The following is a 16,284-nucleotide window of genomic DNA, read 5'->3' as shown; positions in this document are numbered from 1 at the left end:
GGGGGGGACGACGACGGGACACAGATGTCACGCTCGTGGACTGAAGCTCATGCACGCGGATGGCGGGGGTGGGCAGTGGTGTGCGGCCTTCGCCCCTGGGAGGAGACCCTTGCCCCCCGCCCCACACACCTCATCAGCTCCCCCAAACCCCATCCCCGTCAGAAAGGAGAAGGCTAAATTCAGAGGAGGAAACAGCAGTGAAGGCAGAGGCGGAATAAAGAGGGAATCAAGTGCAGGATGCAGAGACATTTATTCAAAGTCCAGCAGACAGACTGGCCAGCCGCCCTCTACAACGTGAACAGGAAGAAAGAGCCTACAGAGAAGGTAGGAGTTGTAAAATCGCTTTAATTCGGTTCTCTCTGCATTACAAGCCGTCGGGGCGGGCAGTGGAGTGCCTCGCTCCCGGCACAATACTGAGCCTGTAACTGCGGTTATCAAAATATACATCTGCGTCACCTTTATAAAAAACCACGTTTGCTGCCCCTCGTTTTACAACAGGTATAAAAAATTATAAATATTTACACCCTTGTTCCAACCCCACACGGAAACTCGAGGGTCCAGGCCCGAGGGAGGGGGCTGGCCAGCACGGGGTCTGCTCGCAGGGGCGCCCCTTGGACCCGTGAGTGCAGGACGACGTGTGGGAGACAGTTAAGACTCAGGGGCCGCTGTCCCACCTTCTGGGGCCCCAGCATTAGAGGCAGACAAAAAAACAAACAAAACTTTGGTCCAAAATTTGCAGGAGAAAGGAAACCCTGAAAGTTTACAAGTTTAAGAGCGCTTTTCCCCTGGACAGGGAACAGGTTAGGTGTGAGTAAGGCATCTGGAGGTGGTGGGCAGGGCCGGCCTGGGGCCTCGCGGGAAGGGCCGGGGCCCCAGCGGGTCTGCCCTGGAAACTGGATCCTGCCCTGCGACTTAATTACAAAGAATAAAATAAAAAAGGACAGTATGTAAGGTCATAGGTCATACCACGAGGAGGAGACGGAGATTATACTCATACCATTTTTATCATCTTGCTATATAAAAAGTTACTTAAAACTATTTCTTTTGCATATAAATGAAAAAAGATTAGAATATTTGGTCAACTGGAAATATTGCTAGGCACAGATGTCTGCAACTGCATCAAAGCATAATACAGAGATTACGGTGAAAACAGAGCTCCGAGCTGAAGGAGGACAGGGCCGGTGCCTCGGGGTCTTGCCCCAAGTTGGGGTCCCGGGGTGGGGGTGGGGAGAATCACACACTTGATTGAACAGATCAGGGGGTGCCGGCTGGTCCCTGCAGCTCGCAGCCTCCTGCTGCGCCAGGCACATGATCCCACGCGGGAGGCCGACCCACCAGCCCCCACACCCCCCCCCACCCCCCCCCCGCCGAGGGCCCTGCCAGAGCAGCTGGTTTTAAGGCACAAGAAAGCCGAGTCGAGGTTTGGGAGCGCCCACCCCACAGGGGCTGCAGAAGGCACGGGCTTGGGGGGCCGGGGAGGGAGCGGGGGGGGCGCGCACTGTCCACTCGTCACCGGGAGCCTGAGGCCGGCACCCCACCTCCCCAGGGTGAGCAAGGTCGATCAGATTTAATTTTTTTAAAAACAGGTAAACTGATTTCTCTTTTAAAAAAATAAAATCTCTGGTCTTTTAAGGTCACTTCAGCTGCTTTTTAAAGTGGCTTTTCTCTGGAATGATGGAAGTTGTGGCCAGGCGCCAGCAGGCCGGTCCCTGGCGGCCCTAGATGGTGGACTTGGAGAAGGACACCCGCAGGTGGTGGTTCTCGCCCAGGTCGTGGTTGTGAAGGTCAATGAGCGCCTGGATGGCCTCCTCCACCGAGCCCATCTGGATCAGGGCCATCTTGCGGTCCTTCCTGAGGGACAGACAGGGCCAGGGGCATTGGGGGGTGGGTCGGGGCATGGGGCAGGGCGGGGAGCTGTGGGGGTGGGGCGGCACTCACTGGAAGAACTTGAACCCCTTGACGATCCCGCCGTTGCTGGAAAAGAGGATCTTCAGATCGTCCTCGGACACGGAGGGCCTGCGGGGAGAAGAGGGGTCGGACGCTGGTTCTCGGGGAGGGCCCGGGGGGGCCCCAGGGAGGCCGCAGCCCACACCCTGCACATACGGGATGTTGGAGAGGTGCAGGGTGGCCGAGGGCGGGAAGATGTTCTGGAAGTTCTTGGAGCCGGGCTTCTTGAAGCGGTGCAGGGGGGAGTTGCCGTAGTCCTTGGTCAGGCCCTGGTCCTCCTGGCCCTCGCGGGGCAGCTGCACGTTCTGGTGCTTGGACAGCGTGATGCGCACCGGCTTCCCGTGCAGCTTGTGGCCGTTGAGGTGGCTCATGGCTGCGGAGGCGGTACGCTCGTGACCCCAGGCCCCACGCCCACGCCCGGCAGCGCCCGCCCGCCCCGCAGGCCCCGGCCGCTTACCCAGCTGCGCCTGGCTCCCGTCCGCCATCTGCACCAGCGCGTTCTCCTTCTTGTTGAACAAGATCTTCACCCGCTGCACGTCGCCGTACACGCCTTCGAGAGCGCGGGGACAGGGGCGCTGAGCCGCCTGCAGCCCCGCCGCCACCTCCCCCGCCAGCCCCCACGCCCCGCACACCCCTCGCAGGGCTGGCTCTCCCCGAAGGTTTGCTTATTCTGCCTCTGGCACCTGCGTCTAGTCACAGGGAACGGTACCAGGAAACTACCTTCAGCAGAGAGGTCGTAAACTCCAGGAAAGGTCCGCGGCCAAGAACCGGCACTTTAGCATGCTACCAGCACGTTTAACTCTTCGAAAAGCATGCAGGGCAATAAACCATGCGTCTCCCGAGTCAGAATAAATACGCAAACCGAAGGCAAGCCACGTAACGAGGCAGAATGCCCGACTGCAAACTCATAGTACATCTTAGGGCGTAAAAAATAACCTCAACTAAATGAAAACAAGGTAATAAAAGTGTGAATGATAACATACCGAAAAGAATAAAGAGGCTTTGGGGTGTGACTCTCTTTAGAGGACAGCAGAGCAAGGCAGCGAGGGACAGGGAAAGGGAGAGGTCAGGGGGCGAGTTGCCAATCGTCCACCACGAGGAGGCAGCCCCACAGGCGTGCAGGTTGATGGATGATGAAGTTGTCAGGATGTTAATATTCAAGGGCAGGTTGGTTTCCGGAGAGCAGGGTTTGAGGGGGAATTTTGTTTTTTATTTATTTATGTTTTGTTTTGTTTCAAGCAACAACAGGAAGCAGAAGTGCCGTGCAGTCAGTTGGCAAAGAAATTCCGGATCAGGGCAAGAAAAAAAATTGGGAAAGGGGAAGGGGAGAAAAGAAAAAAAGTAGCAAAAAAACACAGGTCAGTAAATACATAAGAAACACGAGCGCTCCATCAGTCCAGATCTACACACATTACAAGTCACAGGTCCACCTCGCAAACACAGGCAGGAAAGCGCCCCCCTCCCGCAGCGAGCAGCAGGAGGGCGCGGCCGGGACCCCCAGGCGGCAGCCCGGCTCCCAGGGACCCCGGCCTCCTGCTCGCTGCGGCGGGCGGGCCTCCGAACAGCGCTCACACAAGCACAAGGCGGAGCGAGTCTGTTAGTGGAGGCTTCGCTAGGGGCCGGCCGCCCCTGGGCCAGGAAGTCACAGGAGGGGCAGACAGATGAGAGACAGTCTGAAACGCTCGTCAAAGGCGGTCCCATCCTTCCCGAGTGAGGGACCGGGAGCCCTTCTCCGCTCACCCGAGCTCTCTCTGAGCCAAACTCTGCCACTGGGACGGGCACGGGTTTCGCCATCCCGGGGACCTCAGCTGCAGGGCAGCGTCCCCCCGACGGAGGCACCCGGCGGGCGTCCAGACCGCGTCGTGTCTGGCTAGAAATTTTAAGGACTGCTTTCACGTATCAAAGCGTATCTCGACCCTGCGTCTTACGGAATCGGAGACGTAAGCCGAGGTGTAAAGGAGAACGAGAGAACACTGAGCGCTGAGGTGGCGGCAGCGAGTGGACCGGCACGGAGGAGTGCCGCGACCGGTGGGACCCCGGCGCCTGGGGCCAACAGGAGCTCAGCCCGCTCCCCTCCGCACTAAGACCCACTAGCGTAACACCCCCGCTTGCGCTTCTGGGAACGACAGCCTGGAGGGAAGAGGCACGTACCTCGGGGTTGAGGTTGCTGACCAGCAGGACAGAGTTTCCTGCCCCTGCCAGGCCGGGGATGGCGATCCGGCCCGCCGCCGCCGCCGCCGCCGCCGCCGATGGGATGGCCAGAGGAGCCAGGGCCCCGTGCACGTTAGGGACAGAGAGGCCTGGAAAGGGAAGGGCGGTCAGGATGTGAGCAGCAGGGCTGGGGGTTCTGCTGGGAGGTGCGTGCCGGTCCTGCCCGTCTTCTCGCAGGAGGAAACACAGGAGGCGGCCGCGGCCGTGCTCGGCCCGGTGCCCACTGTGCGGCCTGCCGGCTCCTCCTGCCTCTCCTCGTGGCACAGACCGTGCCAGCTTTGGCCCCATCTACATGCGCCCAACAGTACAGAAGCTCCACTCGGTGGATGCACAACGGAGCCCCGGACGGGCCTCGGCCGTGCGCGCATGCAGGCGCCCGTCACCATGCAGACGACACCCGGGCGGGACGCAGCAGGCCCGTGCCTGTCACAGGAGGGCAGGCTGGCCCCCTGGCAGGGACGCTCAGGTGTGCCCCCGCCCCGGTTCATGCCGCTCTGCTTACCGGGCCACTTAAATTCATCTACTAGGGACACATCCCTCCAACCACCGTGCGCGCTCGTCCTCGCCCGGGAGGTGCTTTAAGGGAACCAGACCAGAGACTCTGGGGTTAGCGGATTCTCTGCACAGCCCTGTCCTAAGACTGCCCTGTCCAGGCTCCTCAGGGAACCCAGAGACCCGCACCCAGGGAGGCGGGCTCCCCCCGAGACCGAGCCCACGTCAGCTGCCCGTGGAAGCACAGCTACTGGAAAGGTGTGTGGGCATGCACGATCGACGGTGGGGACCAAGGTCAAGTGTTTGAGTACCTGCAGCTTGAGGAATTGCAAAGGTGGGAGGGAAACCAGCTCCTGCATACGGAGAGGCTGACATTATACCAGGCGCACCTAGAAACAAATGAGACACTAATCATCGCACCCACCACCTCCGCCGCGAGCAAGGGCTGTGTGTGTGCGTGACCCCACACCCAGTGGGCAGTCTGGGCCGGGTGCCGTGCTGGCCATCTAAGGAGCAACAGGCACCAACCTCCCTGGGCACAGAGTCGGCGTCACGGGGTGCCTGGGGCACGGACACTGAGCTACGTACACATCCTCGCCTCCCACGGCACACGGCGGTCGGGGCACCTTGCCGGGCGTCTTACCGAAGGCAGCGGCCATGGTCTGGTCTAGCGAAGGCTGGCTGTCCCCGGAGGGCAGGTCAGGGCGTGTGTAGTCACGACTCTTGTCGTTGTTGTACTTGACGTTGAGGCTGGTGAGCTTAGAGAAGTCGATACGGAGGGTACAGCAGGCGTTGTAGATGTTCTGCCCGTCTAGCGACTGCAAGGAGACAAGCCGTGAGGCGCTGGGGGCCGGGGGGCTGGCCAGGGAGGCGTCCCGGGGACCCTACTCACCAGCTTGGCGTGCTGCGCGCTCACAGGGTCGGCGTACTGCAGCAGGGCTTGAAACTGGTTGTTCTTGGTAAACGTGATGATTTTCAGAACCGTGCCAAACTTGGAGAAGATCTGCAAGAGAAAAGAATGGTCCCGACCTCCGCCCGGGGAACCCCACGGTCGGTAACAAGCCCGGGGGCGGCCGCACGCCCCCAGCCACCTCACCTGGTGGAGCACGTCCAAAGTCACTGGGTAGAAGAGGTTCTCCACGATGATCCGGAGCACCGGGCTCTGGCCGGCCATGGCCATCCCCGCGTCCACCGCGGCAGCCGAGGCGGCCAGGGCCAAGTTTCCCGACTGCACCGAGTTCACCGCCTGCAGTGCTGCCTGGGCCCGCTGTGGGGAAGGGGGGGGGGGGTGGGGGGGGGAGTTACGGCCGGGAGCCCCGCGCCACCGGCTCCTTTCTCCCCAAGTCCACCCCACCGCGCCCCAGGCCCGGCAACGCACCGCCTGGTTGGGTGAGCTGTCCGTCTTGAGCTCCTTGTGGTTGGAGAACTGGATGTAGATGGGCTGGCCGCGCAGCACAGGGGTCACGGACGTGTAGTAGTTCACCATGGTGTTGGCGGCCTCCTCTGTGTTCATCTCGATGAAAGCCTGGCAGGACAGGAGCGTGAGCCAGGCCCGGATTCCTGAGCCTTCCCAGGAAGGGCACTTGCCTGGCTACGAGCAGATACCTGATTTTTCCCTTTCAGCATCAGGAGATTGGTGACCTTCCCGAAGGGCAGTCCCAGAGAAATGACCTCGCCCTCGGTGACGTCACTGGGAAGCTTCCGGATGTGGATCACTCTGGAGGGCACGCCTGCACTCCTGTTGTCACCCTTGAACTTCTTACTGTCGTTCCCATTTGCTGACGGAAAAGCGGTGTGTAAGGCATAAAGCACCGTCCAGACTCGAAAAACCCTCTGTGCCCGGAACCAGCTTCCTCCGCGACTCCAGGAGGCCGCCAGCAGATGTCCCCTGCCCACCCACAGCCAGGGGACCGGGGACTGCACGCGGAGTTACCTGCAGAAGCAGAGTTGCTGCTCATGATAAAGGGTCCGTTAGTGACACAGGCAGAGAAGAGCTCGTCGGATCCCCGCTAAAAGAAACAGGGGTGTGTGGAGCAGAGCAGAAGACCAGACGCCCTCCCCAACACCCGTGTCCACCTCTCCCGTGTGACCTGCTCTCGAGAAAAGACCGCACCCCAAACTGACCATTTCTCCCCCGCGATGTCCTCGCGATGCTAATCCCAAGACACACTCCTCCTCGACAAGGCGGGGGCGGGGGGCCCAACGCCTATGGCACGGGTTCACGCGTCACGTCCACCCCACGCTCTGCAGGACCTTCCTGCGCACACAGGGCCTCGCGCCAATAGCCACACGGGGCTGAGCCCGGCCCGGCTGTCCTAGAGAGCTCGGCTGTAGCCCTGCCCACGTCAAGACCGTGGGACCGTCTTCGATGACCACGGGGCTGCCGGCAGACTCGAGGAACAAAGCCCCCTTGTCGCACTGCAGCCACCTGCTCAGCCACAGGGCCCTGCCCTATTTTCCAGGCGTCTAAGGAAACCTGAGCCTTGCTCTAGTCGCCGTCGGACGGAAATACTACCTGCTCTCCATCCGCGCTGTGGGCGGCGCTGTGCAGTGAGGGGCGGGGACCCCGGCTCCCTGGGACTTGTGACCTGCCCCTCTCTTGCCACGTGCTGGGCTCCATATACTGGAGTCAACCCCCCAGCACCACGTGAGACCGACCCTGGGTCCAGACACCATGAGGCGTCCCTGCTGCCAGGTGAGGCCCGAGGGCAGAACCAGCCTACACAAGGTGAGGAACCGCAGGGGACCAGCACTCCTCAGTCGGGGGCCCCGTGGGCCCAAGGACCCGGCTCCGGCCGCACACTCTCGCCGCCCAAGGCTCACAGGCTTTAGGACGGCGCCACCAGGAACCACAAATAACTCCTCAGATTCCCTGGATCCAAAACTGGCAGCCAAAGAGGGTCTCGGGGCCTCGGCTGCCCAGGCAGAAGGGGAAAGAGCAGCCCACCTGGGCCCCAGAGCCTCCCCCTTCTCCATGTGCTTCCTCAAGGACACCGTATCTTCGCTCCTCTGCTGAGCCGTGCAAACATGAGCGCACAGCACCCGGTGCCCCAAACCCTCCAGAACCTCCCAGCCCAGCAGCTGGTGACAGCGGCCGAAGGAAGCTAGAGGTTTAAAACTGCCCTTTGGGACAAGGACCGGGAACCGGCTGCCCCAGCTACTGAGACGGCTAATGTGGGCCTGTCCCCAAACCCAAACGCCTGGACAGGCAGGAACCCACACAGGTCCCCCACAGCCCAGAGCCCTGGAGCCCAGCTATGTGGAGGTAAGCGTCCACAGATCCGAGGGAGGACCCGCGTGGCTCCACCTGAGGAGTCGCCGTGGCTCAGGAAGAGCAGGACAGTCAGACTCCCTTCCAGGCTGAGGTCTGGCACAGTAAAGGGAAGTGTTAACCACCAGCCAGCTGCAGCCTATCACACCCCAAGCCTCCCGAGTCACGGAGGCCAAGAGGAAAGCCGGCAGGGACCCCAGGCAGGCCTGTCCACATCCTACCTGTCAGAGCCACAGGACAGCCCCTTCCTGTCTCGGGACTCAGGGACCCGGGCCCTGACCTGCCCCCATCTGCCGGCCACACAACCCTCATAAGGGCAATCTTGGCCCCTGCCGAGGACCAGCAATAGGTGGGACCGGGACTCCCATGAGTGGCTGCATCCGTGTCTCTGTGGGCATCGTGCTCCCTTGCCTACTTACACTCTGCTCCTCTCCCAGGACACAGACCCCCCCCCCCCACACACACACAGCGCGGGTACACACACGGACCCCCAGCTCAAGAGGCGCGGATGTTTCGCAGGGCAGAACCTCAGGCACCAGAACACCACAGGCCTTGTGACTGGGCCACAGCTGGGCCAGGCCCAGGGACCACCCAACTGCCTCCAGCAGAGTTCTTCCCACGCCACACTTGGGGAGGCCACTGGGCATCAGCCCTCAAGTCAACGAAGCTTCGAGAGAAACCAACCCTCAAGCGTGTACTTGCTACCGGACACAGCGCGGGACAGCACACGGCAGGACCACCTTTCCTTCCCCCGAACACCAAGTACCCCTGACACCTGGACACCACTCACTTCCCGCATAGCCGCTTCTAAACCCAGGAAGAACCACACTGCCCTCCCAGTGGGCCGGGGGTACAGGTTCAGGGGGGCTGTACTGGCAGGAAGCCCCTGCCCGCACCCCCCAGGAGGTTCTGTCTGTGCAGGTGGGATTCTGGAAGCACAGGTCTCCTGGGAACATGGCCAGAAGGAGACCGTTCCGAGAACAGCCGTTCTAGAGCTGTTCCGGCCGGAAAGCGGCTCCCACAGTAAGGGGAGGACAGTCTGCAACCCAGGCGTTTTCTGGGATCGTTACAACCCCCTCAGAAGACAGTCCCTCTCCCCTCTCACCACCTGACAAACAGGTTTTATCTGCAGGAAGATCAGGACGGGCAGCGTGTGAAGACAAGAATCCACTTGGGAAAAGTGAAACCCAGCCCAGGCACGGCTGCCGACTGACCAGAAACCAGCTGGCTGCCTGCTCAGGTCACTCGAGCCACCTGCGGGGAGCCCAGGAGCCATGGCCCGAGGAGACTCCCCCACCTCCCAGCACGGAGCCCAGGAGGCGACCAACTGACCGGCAGTGCTTACCGATCATCAGGCCCAGGGTTCCCCCGGAGGCCACGTCCCCGCGCGTGCACATGCCTGGCCTGCAACCGGGAGGGAGAAGCACGTGGCCCCCCAACTTCCCGTGGGGACAACTCTGCGTTCCTTCGTCCACCTTTCTTGCCACTGGCGTTGAGAACTAACCCTTCCGCACAGAAGGGACACAGCGCTCTCGTGTCCCTCAGCTCACAAACACCAGAAGTTCTCAAAACAGACAACTACCCAAACCACGACGCCATCAGAAGTAGCCCCAAACTGCCCCAGAGCCCCCACACCCCCTCCAATCTCACCCCCCACTCCACAAAGGGCTTGGAGCATAACCAGATCTTGACTTTTCCCACATCAAACCGAGGGCACTCAGAACTTTCTGGGGCAGACGCCCCCGTCAACCCCACCGCACACATCCCTCCTAACCCGTGAGCCGTAAAGCAGGACTCTCATGGGCTTTGAATTTCAGGGCAGGTGCCTTTTCTTCAGGGGAGCTAGGGAGCCCACTGGGCAGAGGACAGGGCCTGCAGCCTGGATGCCTCGGGAGCACCGAGTCAGAGGTGGCGCGGGCAGATGGGCCCAGGCCACGGGCACAGACTCAGGCTGAGCCGAAAGTACCTACCTTTGTACCAACTGCTATGTCTGGGACGATGCTACAGAGAGAAAAAAAAGAAAGCCGTTAGCCAGGTGCACTGCCGGTGTCCCCACTGTCCCAGGGGTGGGGAAAGCCCACAGCCCCTGCCACTAGGGTGTCGGGAGTTCCCCATGGCCACCAGCGTGGCTCGCTGCTGACTGCACACCCCCACCCCCACTAGAGCCCTTCAGGCAGGGAAGTGAGCCGTCGTCCAACTAATCTCAACTTGAAAAGGAGCCACCATTGTCTTCCAGCCCCCTCCCTCCCAGCAGGACCCCAGGCCCCGCCTCTGGACCTGTCCGAGGACAAAGCTGCCCCCTTCGAAAGCCCCAGGAGGGACCCTTGACGTTGTTACTGAGGTTCAAGTGCTGTCGTCTGCTTTCTAAACACTGGAAGCGCTTAGGAACATTTCTGAGCAAGACGGGGCCACTGAAAAGGCAGCTCTGAGGCCCCAGGTCAGAGCTTTGGCTCCAAGGGGAAGACAGGGGACTCCACGTCCCACGCATGGAAGGTTCCCGGGAAGGGGGCAGCTCGGCTCCAGTGAACAGACAACATTAACACAGGTTACTTATCAACCTGGCTCCGCGTGACTGGACTTTCTCCCGCCTGGGGGCTGGACGGAAGCAGGGCTACCTGAGGGTCCCCGCAGCCCCGTGCGCCAGCTCCTAGAACAGCACGGCAAAACCCTCTCCAAGGGCTGGTGCGCGGCAACCGTGAACCAGCGAGGTCCTAGGCGACTCACGGAGCATCCGTCCACAAAGGGAACTGAGTCAGCGACGCCCCCCACCGGGCCTGCCCGGTGGATGGAGCCACCCGCCTCAGCACACGATGGCCCCCGTCACCTGGCCGAGGACAGGCGGTCCCAGACCCCGCGGCAGGCCCTGGGGCAGCCACGCGCACCCCCTCCCTGCACAAAGGCCAGCTTCGCTGTCCAGCTGGGAGCCCCTGGTTCCTGCCCTCCGGGAGGCAACTCCCAGGACCCAAACCCTGGGGTGTCGGGACCCCAAAGCACCGGCCTAGTCCTGCTGCCTGCAGCTGTGGCCTGCTGTCTTGCCATCATTCCCCTCGAGGCAGGACCTTTGCCTCCTCACCGTTAAAAAAAAAAAAAAAAAAAAAAAAAGAACAAAAACACCTCACGCCCCGACAGCAACACGTTCTTAAAAACCCTAGTGAGCCAAGAAAAAACTTCCCAGAAAAACCGAAAGAATGAAAAGCATGCAGCTTCCCGGCCACTAACCCAGGGCGACTCGCGGCCTCCTAGTCCCCGGGGGGGGGGGGGGGGGGGGGGGGGGGCGCTCCCACAGGAAGTGTTTCACAGAGGCCGGCCTTTCCTCACGCGGGATCTGAGCCCTGGCTGCCCGCCGAACCGGCACGCGGCCTCGGAGCGCCGTTTCCCGAGACTCCAGACCGCGACCCGGCCCGGGGAACACGTCCCCCCCAGCTGGCTGGCTGGGGAGGGGGTCCCAGGGGGAGGTCCATCCCAGGCAACATGGAGGACGGACCGCGAGATCATGCCCACCACGCCGCAGCAATCTTTCTAAGGGGCTGGATTAGATTCCGCCCGAAACCTATCATTTCAGGCCCGAGGCACACGAGGCACGTGACCCTCCAGGCATTTTAACCAGCTCGCCCCGCCCCAAGGGCCAGACGGGGAGGAAGGAGGGCTCGAAGCCCACTATCAAACAAAGTTCAGCAGAACTCTCGGGAAGCCTCAAACTTTAATAAAAGTGGCACCTCCCCCTCGCCCACGGGGATACGACAAACGGTCCCCCGGACACGCGGGATGCAAGTCACACTTTGAAGCGAGCTTCATTTTCCGCAGGTCCTGGCATTTCTCCCCCAAGACCAGAAAGAAACCTAACATCTGAGAACAGGTCTCGGCGCCGCGGGCAGGCCCGGTCTCCGCGGTCGGCTCCGGCTCGGGGAACCGCCGGCCCGGGGCGCCCCGCACGCGGGAACAAAGGGGGGCGGACGGGCCCCTCCCCGGCCCCCGGCTCGGGCGCGCGGCCATCCTTTGTGGGTAGCCGGGGAGGGGCCGGGCGGCCGGCGGGGGCGGAGAAGGGCCCGCGCCCTTCCGGGCAGGAGGGCGGCGTCTCCCGGCCGCGCCTGGGCCCGCGGCGGGCGGGGGGGTGGGGGTGGGGCTGAAGGGGGGCGAGGGCAGAGTCCGCGCGGCGGGAAAGACCGCGCACGCGCAAAGCCCGACAGGGGCGCGAAGGGCTGCGCACGCAAGCGCGGGGGCTCGACGGGGAACGGGAAGGGCCACACGGGGCACGCGCAGCGGGGGGGTACGGGGAGCTGGAAGGCTCACACGGGGCGCGCGAACACTGGCGCGTGCGCGCGGGACACGGACGGGAAGCGGGAAGGGCCTCACGACTGCCGCGTGCGCTCGGGTTGAGGCGCGCGGAGGCCGGAAACGAGCAGGGCTCGAGAGCTTGGCCTGCACCACTCTTCTAAGCCCAGGAGGCACTGCCCGCCTGGCGCTTCCCCCCCCCCCCCCCCCGCCGTCTCCGGCAGCCTGCCCCGCGCACGCACCCCAGGCTCAGGGAAGGGAGGGACCCCGGAGGCGCCCGCAAACCCGGGCGGAGGAGGAGCGACGCGCGGGCCACGGCCCCGAGGAGACCCGGGCGGCGGCGAGGGGAAAGCTGGATCGCCGGGAGGTCGTCGGAAACCGCGGAGAAGCAATACTTACCCGTCCATTGCACACAGAGGAGACCCGCAGGGGACGGAGTGGAGGCGCCGGAATAGCAGGAACCGACCCAACGGCTCCGAGTTATAGACTCACAAAATGGCGGAGACGCCCGAACACGTCCCCCGCGCGCTCTGCCCATTGGCTCCCGCCACGGAGAGGGGGCGGGGCGGGCGCCGCGGGGCCCTGCCGGCACCTCCCAATGGCTAGGAGGTCGCTCGAGGGGTGGAGCCAAGAGGGATGGCAGGCGACCATTGGAGAAGGCGGCCGTCCGTCGGGGCTCGAGACGGAAACGACCCGTGGAGACGGGGGGAGGGGAGAAAAGGCGGGATCACGTCACGGAGCTTGAGCCAGTAAGCTAGCTGCGCTCCTGCGTGGGGCTTTGCGGGAGAAGCCATCTTGAGAGTGGGTACGTGGCGAGTCCGGCCGCGGGAAGCGTGCTTTCTACCAGGCTGCCGCCATCTTGCAAACGGGCAGGGGCCGTCCCTGGGCGTGAGGGTACAGGGAGCTGTGTCGCCATCTTTGGGTCGGGCAGAGAACCTACGGGGCTCCATCTTGCTTTTGGGCACGTGGCCGAAAAGCCTGATTCAAAAGGAGACCTTATTTTTAGGTTAGCACGCGGGGAACTAGAGGCCGCTTAACGCGTCCCAGACTAGCTAGGACTCCGTATCCACTGCTGACCTCCGAGCGTGCGGGCGTCCTTTGTTCACCCCCAGAGCAGCTAAGCCCGACCGCAGCCCTGTGCCCCGGCTGCAGGGATGGGGAAACTGAGGTCCGTGGAGCAAGGCGGCCCCTGCCCACCGGGGAACTGAGCCCCGGACGCACACAGCACAGTCTCGCTGTCATGGGGCATCCAGGCAGGGACGCATCTCCATCTCAGCAGCCAAAGAACATCCTAAACATTTTTCTGAGAGATGATGGCAAGAGTTGTACATGGTTGTGCGTGACAGGGGTAACCCTTAGGTCAGTGGGGTGGGGGGCGCACGGGACCAGAGAGGGAAGCACTCAGGAGACCCTGCGCATGGTGGGCTTGGCGCAGTACTCGCCGCTGAGTTGATGCTCAGTAGGTGAGGGACACCGGTGTGACTGCTATCTGTGCATGCTGAGAAAGGGGCCTTCGGAGTGGCGGGCGACGAGAGAGAGAGAGAGAGAGAGAGAGAGAGAGAGAGAGGAGAGAGAGGGAGGGAGAATGAGAATGACAATGACATTCGTTGGGTCTGGCCAGCAAACAGCAGTGCTGGGAGTCGGGGGACAGCGCCAGCTCCAGGGCCGCAGCCCACCCGGCGCCAGTGCCAGAGAGCTGCCGCGCATTTCCACGGGGGCCTCCGTCCTCCCGCACGCAAGGCCATCTGTAGCCCCAGAATCGCTAATCAGGAATGTCCCGGTGGATTTAGGAGAATCTCTGACACATTCCCGTGGATTTGCTCGTCCGGAACTGCCATTTGAGCTGTGCTCTGGGTACCGCAGAGCTAGCTGCTCATCTTCCTTCTCTCGGGAGGGGTGCCAAGGGTGGCCCCTCCTTGACGGCAGTGGGGAGGGAGGGAGACGGCGGAGTGTCACGGCCCAGGGGGAGAAGAGGGCAGCTGACGCTGCTGGAGTGTCTACACTGTCAGAATTGTGTTAAAACCCACTTCCAGTCACAGCCCTCCCAGGGGTCCTGCCTTGCTCAGGGTGAAAGCCCAAGCCCAGTCCAGCGGGCCCCACACGGCCTGCCACCTGTCTGGTTCTGGCCTAATGTACACAGGCCTCCAGTATTTGGCTCGTCCCTCCTGGAGACTCCTCCCTAAATGACACTACTCTCTCCTTCACACCCCTGCCCCAGGGCCTTTGCCAAGGCCCCTCATTAGAACAGCTTCCCCAATGTCTTCTTCTGGGAAGGTTGACGGTAACATCCCTCATTTCCACAGTGCACTGGAGCTCCTTGAAGTAAATTAGAATTCATATTAGGTAGAAAATCCAGTGTTAGACAGCAAACACTGGCAAGGTGGCCAAGAGGCCACCGAGGGAGGTGTCCGTGGCTGAGATGAGGCCCCCAGCGTCTCAGGCCAGCCCGAGTCCTGCTGATTGCTGGAAGGGGAGAGGGCACGCGTGAAGGGGATGGGGGCAGGGGCTCCGATGAGAACCCACACTGATTACCACACTTGGACAATCCACAAGCGGGGAGGCCTACAACACACGTGCATTCCCGACTCCAGAGGCCCCAGCGTGTATGAATTAGATGTTTCGTGACTGGGCCAGGGCCTCAGGGGAGGCTCTGGGGGTGCCCCAGCACGTATGTACGTAGGAGCAGGTCGGTCTCCTTTTTCTTTTACATTTGTTGCCCTTTATCCCATCCCAGCCTTGCCTGCCAGCTGCTTCCTCATTAATGATTTAGGGTGAGAGTGGGTGTGTGATCACCTTGTATCTGTTTGAGAGTTTTGAAAACATGATATTCTCAGTGGCAGGAACAAGGGAGGGAGAAGCCAGAGGGGTGGAGGGGACTGGCCTCCCAGACCCCTGGGAGGGGGCCTGCTGGGGCCCCCTTCCTCATTTCAGATCAGATGGGGGGGGGGGGGGCTGTTGATACGGTGCCTGTTTACTCTTTTGTCAAAATGAAAACACAGGACCAGGCCAGTCCCCCTTGCCTCCCTGTGGGCTTTCCCCTGTGTTTCAAACGGAAATGGTTAATAGTTTTGGAATATTTGTTCATGTGTGTGTTTATTCATGCCTGGATTACAAAAACAGTAGGCTGGGGGGCAGGGCAGGGGTCGAGGGAGTGGGCTTGCAGGATTCACCCTGTCTCCATCCCGCATAGGCCTCCCAGCTTCTCTGACCCATTCTCTAGACGTCTGTTAGAGCTGGGACTGGAGGACCAATCCAACAGGCTGCCCCCAGCCCCTCCAAGCTGGAGCCCCGCCCCTGCCCCAGCTGGGTGGCCTGGAGCCTGGCCTGGCCCACAGGGAGGTCAGACCACAGGGAGCTAGGAGGCAGGACTGAAACGGCTTACTCTGGCCTGATGATATTCACATCAGAGCATGCCTCCTGCCCTGTGGTGGGGTCACGCTCCCCAGCCCCAAGGCTTCTTGCCCACCCTCCTCTTTAATTAGGGGAGGAACCGCAGGCCTCTTCCTCCCCTTCCCCTGCTAGGCCCTGCCCAGCCTCCAGCCCCTAAGGGAAACCCTGTCCCTTCAAGGTCCTTCCCCTGAATCGTCACCTCTCAAGCGTGTCACCTCTCAAGCGTCGGCTCATCCCGGACCCCTCCCCCCCCCTTCCCAGATGCAGCCTCCAGAGAAACCCTGCGTCTCCCCGGGGCCTGCCCTGAGCCGGAGCCGTCTCTTCACCCCAGGCAGCCTGACCATGCATTGGCCACCTCCCTGCACACTTCCCTGTTGTAACTTTTTAATCGTCCGCTAGGAAATACTTTCATTTCCTTTTCCCAAATAGAGGTGGAGCGAGCTGCCTGAGCCTCTCAGCCCGTAGGAGGACCCACCCCGCCTGACCCAGGCCGCTCCACCTTGCTGCAGAGGGGTGGCCAGTGTGGCCAGTGCTCCAGAGGCTCAGGGAGGAGTTAGCACCGGACTCAGTCGCCGCGCGCGCGCGCGCGCCACTCGCCCTCGGCCCCACGACTCAACAGCAGCCCCAAAGCGGAAGGACCCAGCGTCGGCCGGGAGTGGTTAACGCAACGTGTGTCCACCGTGCACGTGCACGTCCGCAGA

At 62.1% G+C, this 16,284-nt stretch overlaps 1 protein-coding gene across 2 annotated transcripts; it reads right to left on the bottom strand.

Moving 5' to 3' along the window:
- Positions 1-233: 233 nt before the first annotated feature.
- On the bottom strand, positions 234-12,721 carry PTBP1 (polypyrimidine tract binding protein 1). Of its 2 annotated transcripts, XM_060629656.3 has the most exons (15): positions 12,593-12,721; positions 9,892-9,922; positions 6,584-6,659; positions 6,256-6,428; positions 6,029-6,175; positions 5,747-5,917; positions 5,543-5,653; positions 5,294-5,468; positions 4,962-5,039; positions 4,099-4,247; positions 2,931-2,964; positions 2,405-2,497; positions 2,104-2,320; positions 1,939-2,016; positions 234-1,851 (listed from the first exon to the last, which is right to left on the bottom strand). In XM_060629656.3, exons 1-15 carry the CDS (start codon positions 12,598-12,600, stop codon positions 1,719-1,721), a joined length of 1,674 nt encoding a protein of 557 aa, XP_060485639.1. In that variant the 5' UTR covers positions 12,601-12,721; the 3' UTR covers positions 234-1,718. The 2 variants fall into 2 exon arrangements, with proteins under 2 accessions (XP_060485639.1, XP_060485646.1); XM_060629663.3 differs by lacking the exon at positions 4,962-5,039.
- Between the last annotated feature and the right edge of the window lie 3,563 nt (positions 12,722-16,284).

The sequence above is a fragment of the Panthera onca genome, chromosome A2 (genome assembly GCF_046562875.1).
Source record: "Panthera onca isolate mPanOnc1 chromosome A2, mPanOnc1 haplotype 2, whole genome shotgun sequence".
In the NCBI taxonomy this organism is placed as follows: Eukaryota; Metazoa; Chordata; class Mammalia; order Carnivora; family Felidae; genus Panthera; species Panthera onca.
The sequence above is the reverse complement of the archived record's forward strand: the minus strand, read 5'-3'. Positions and strand labels throughout refer to the sequence as shown.

Excerpts from the sequence above, each read along its gene's own strand:
- PTBP1 (XM_060629656.3), bottom strand. Across the intron at positions 5,918-6,028 it reads ACAGCTCACCCAACCAGGCG|CGGGCCCAGGCAGCACTGCA; the intron begins GTGCGTTGCCGG and ends CCTTCCCCACAG. Across the intron at positions 4,248-4,961 it reads TGCAATTCCTCAAGCTGCAG|GCCTCTCTGTCCCTAACGTG; the intron begins GTACTCAAACAC and ends TTCCCTTTCCAG.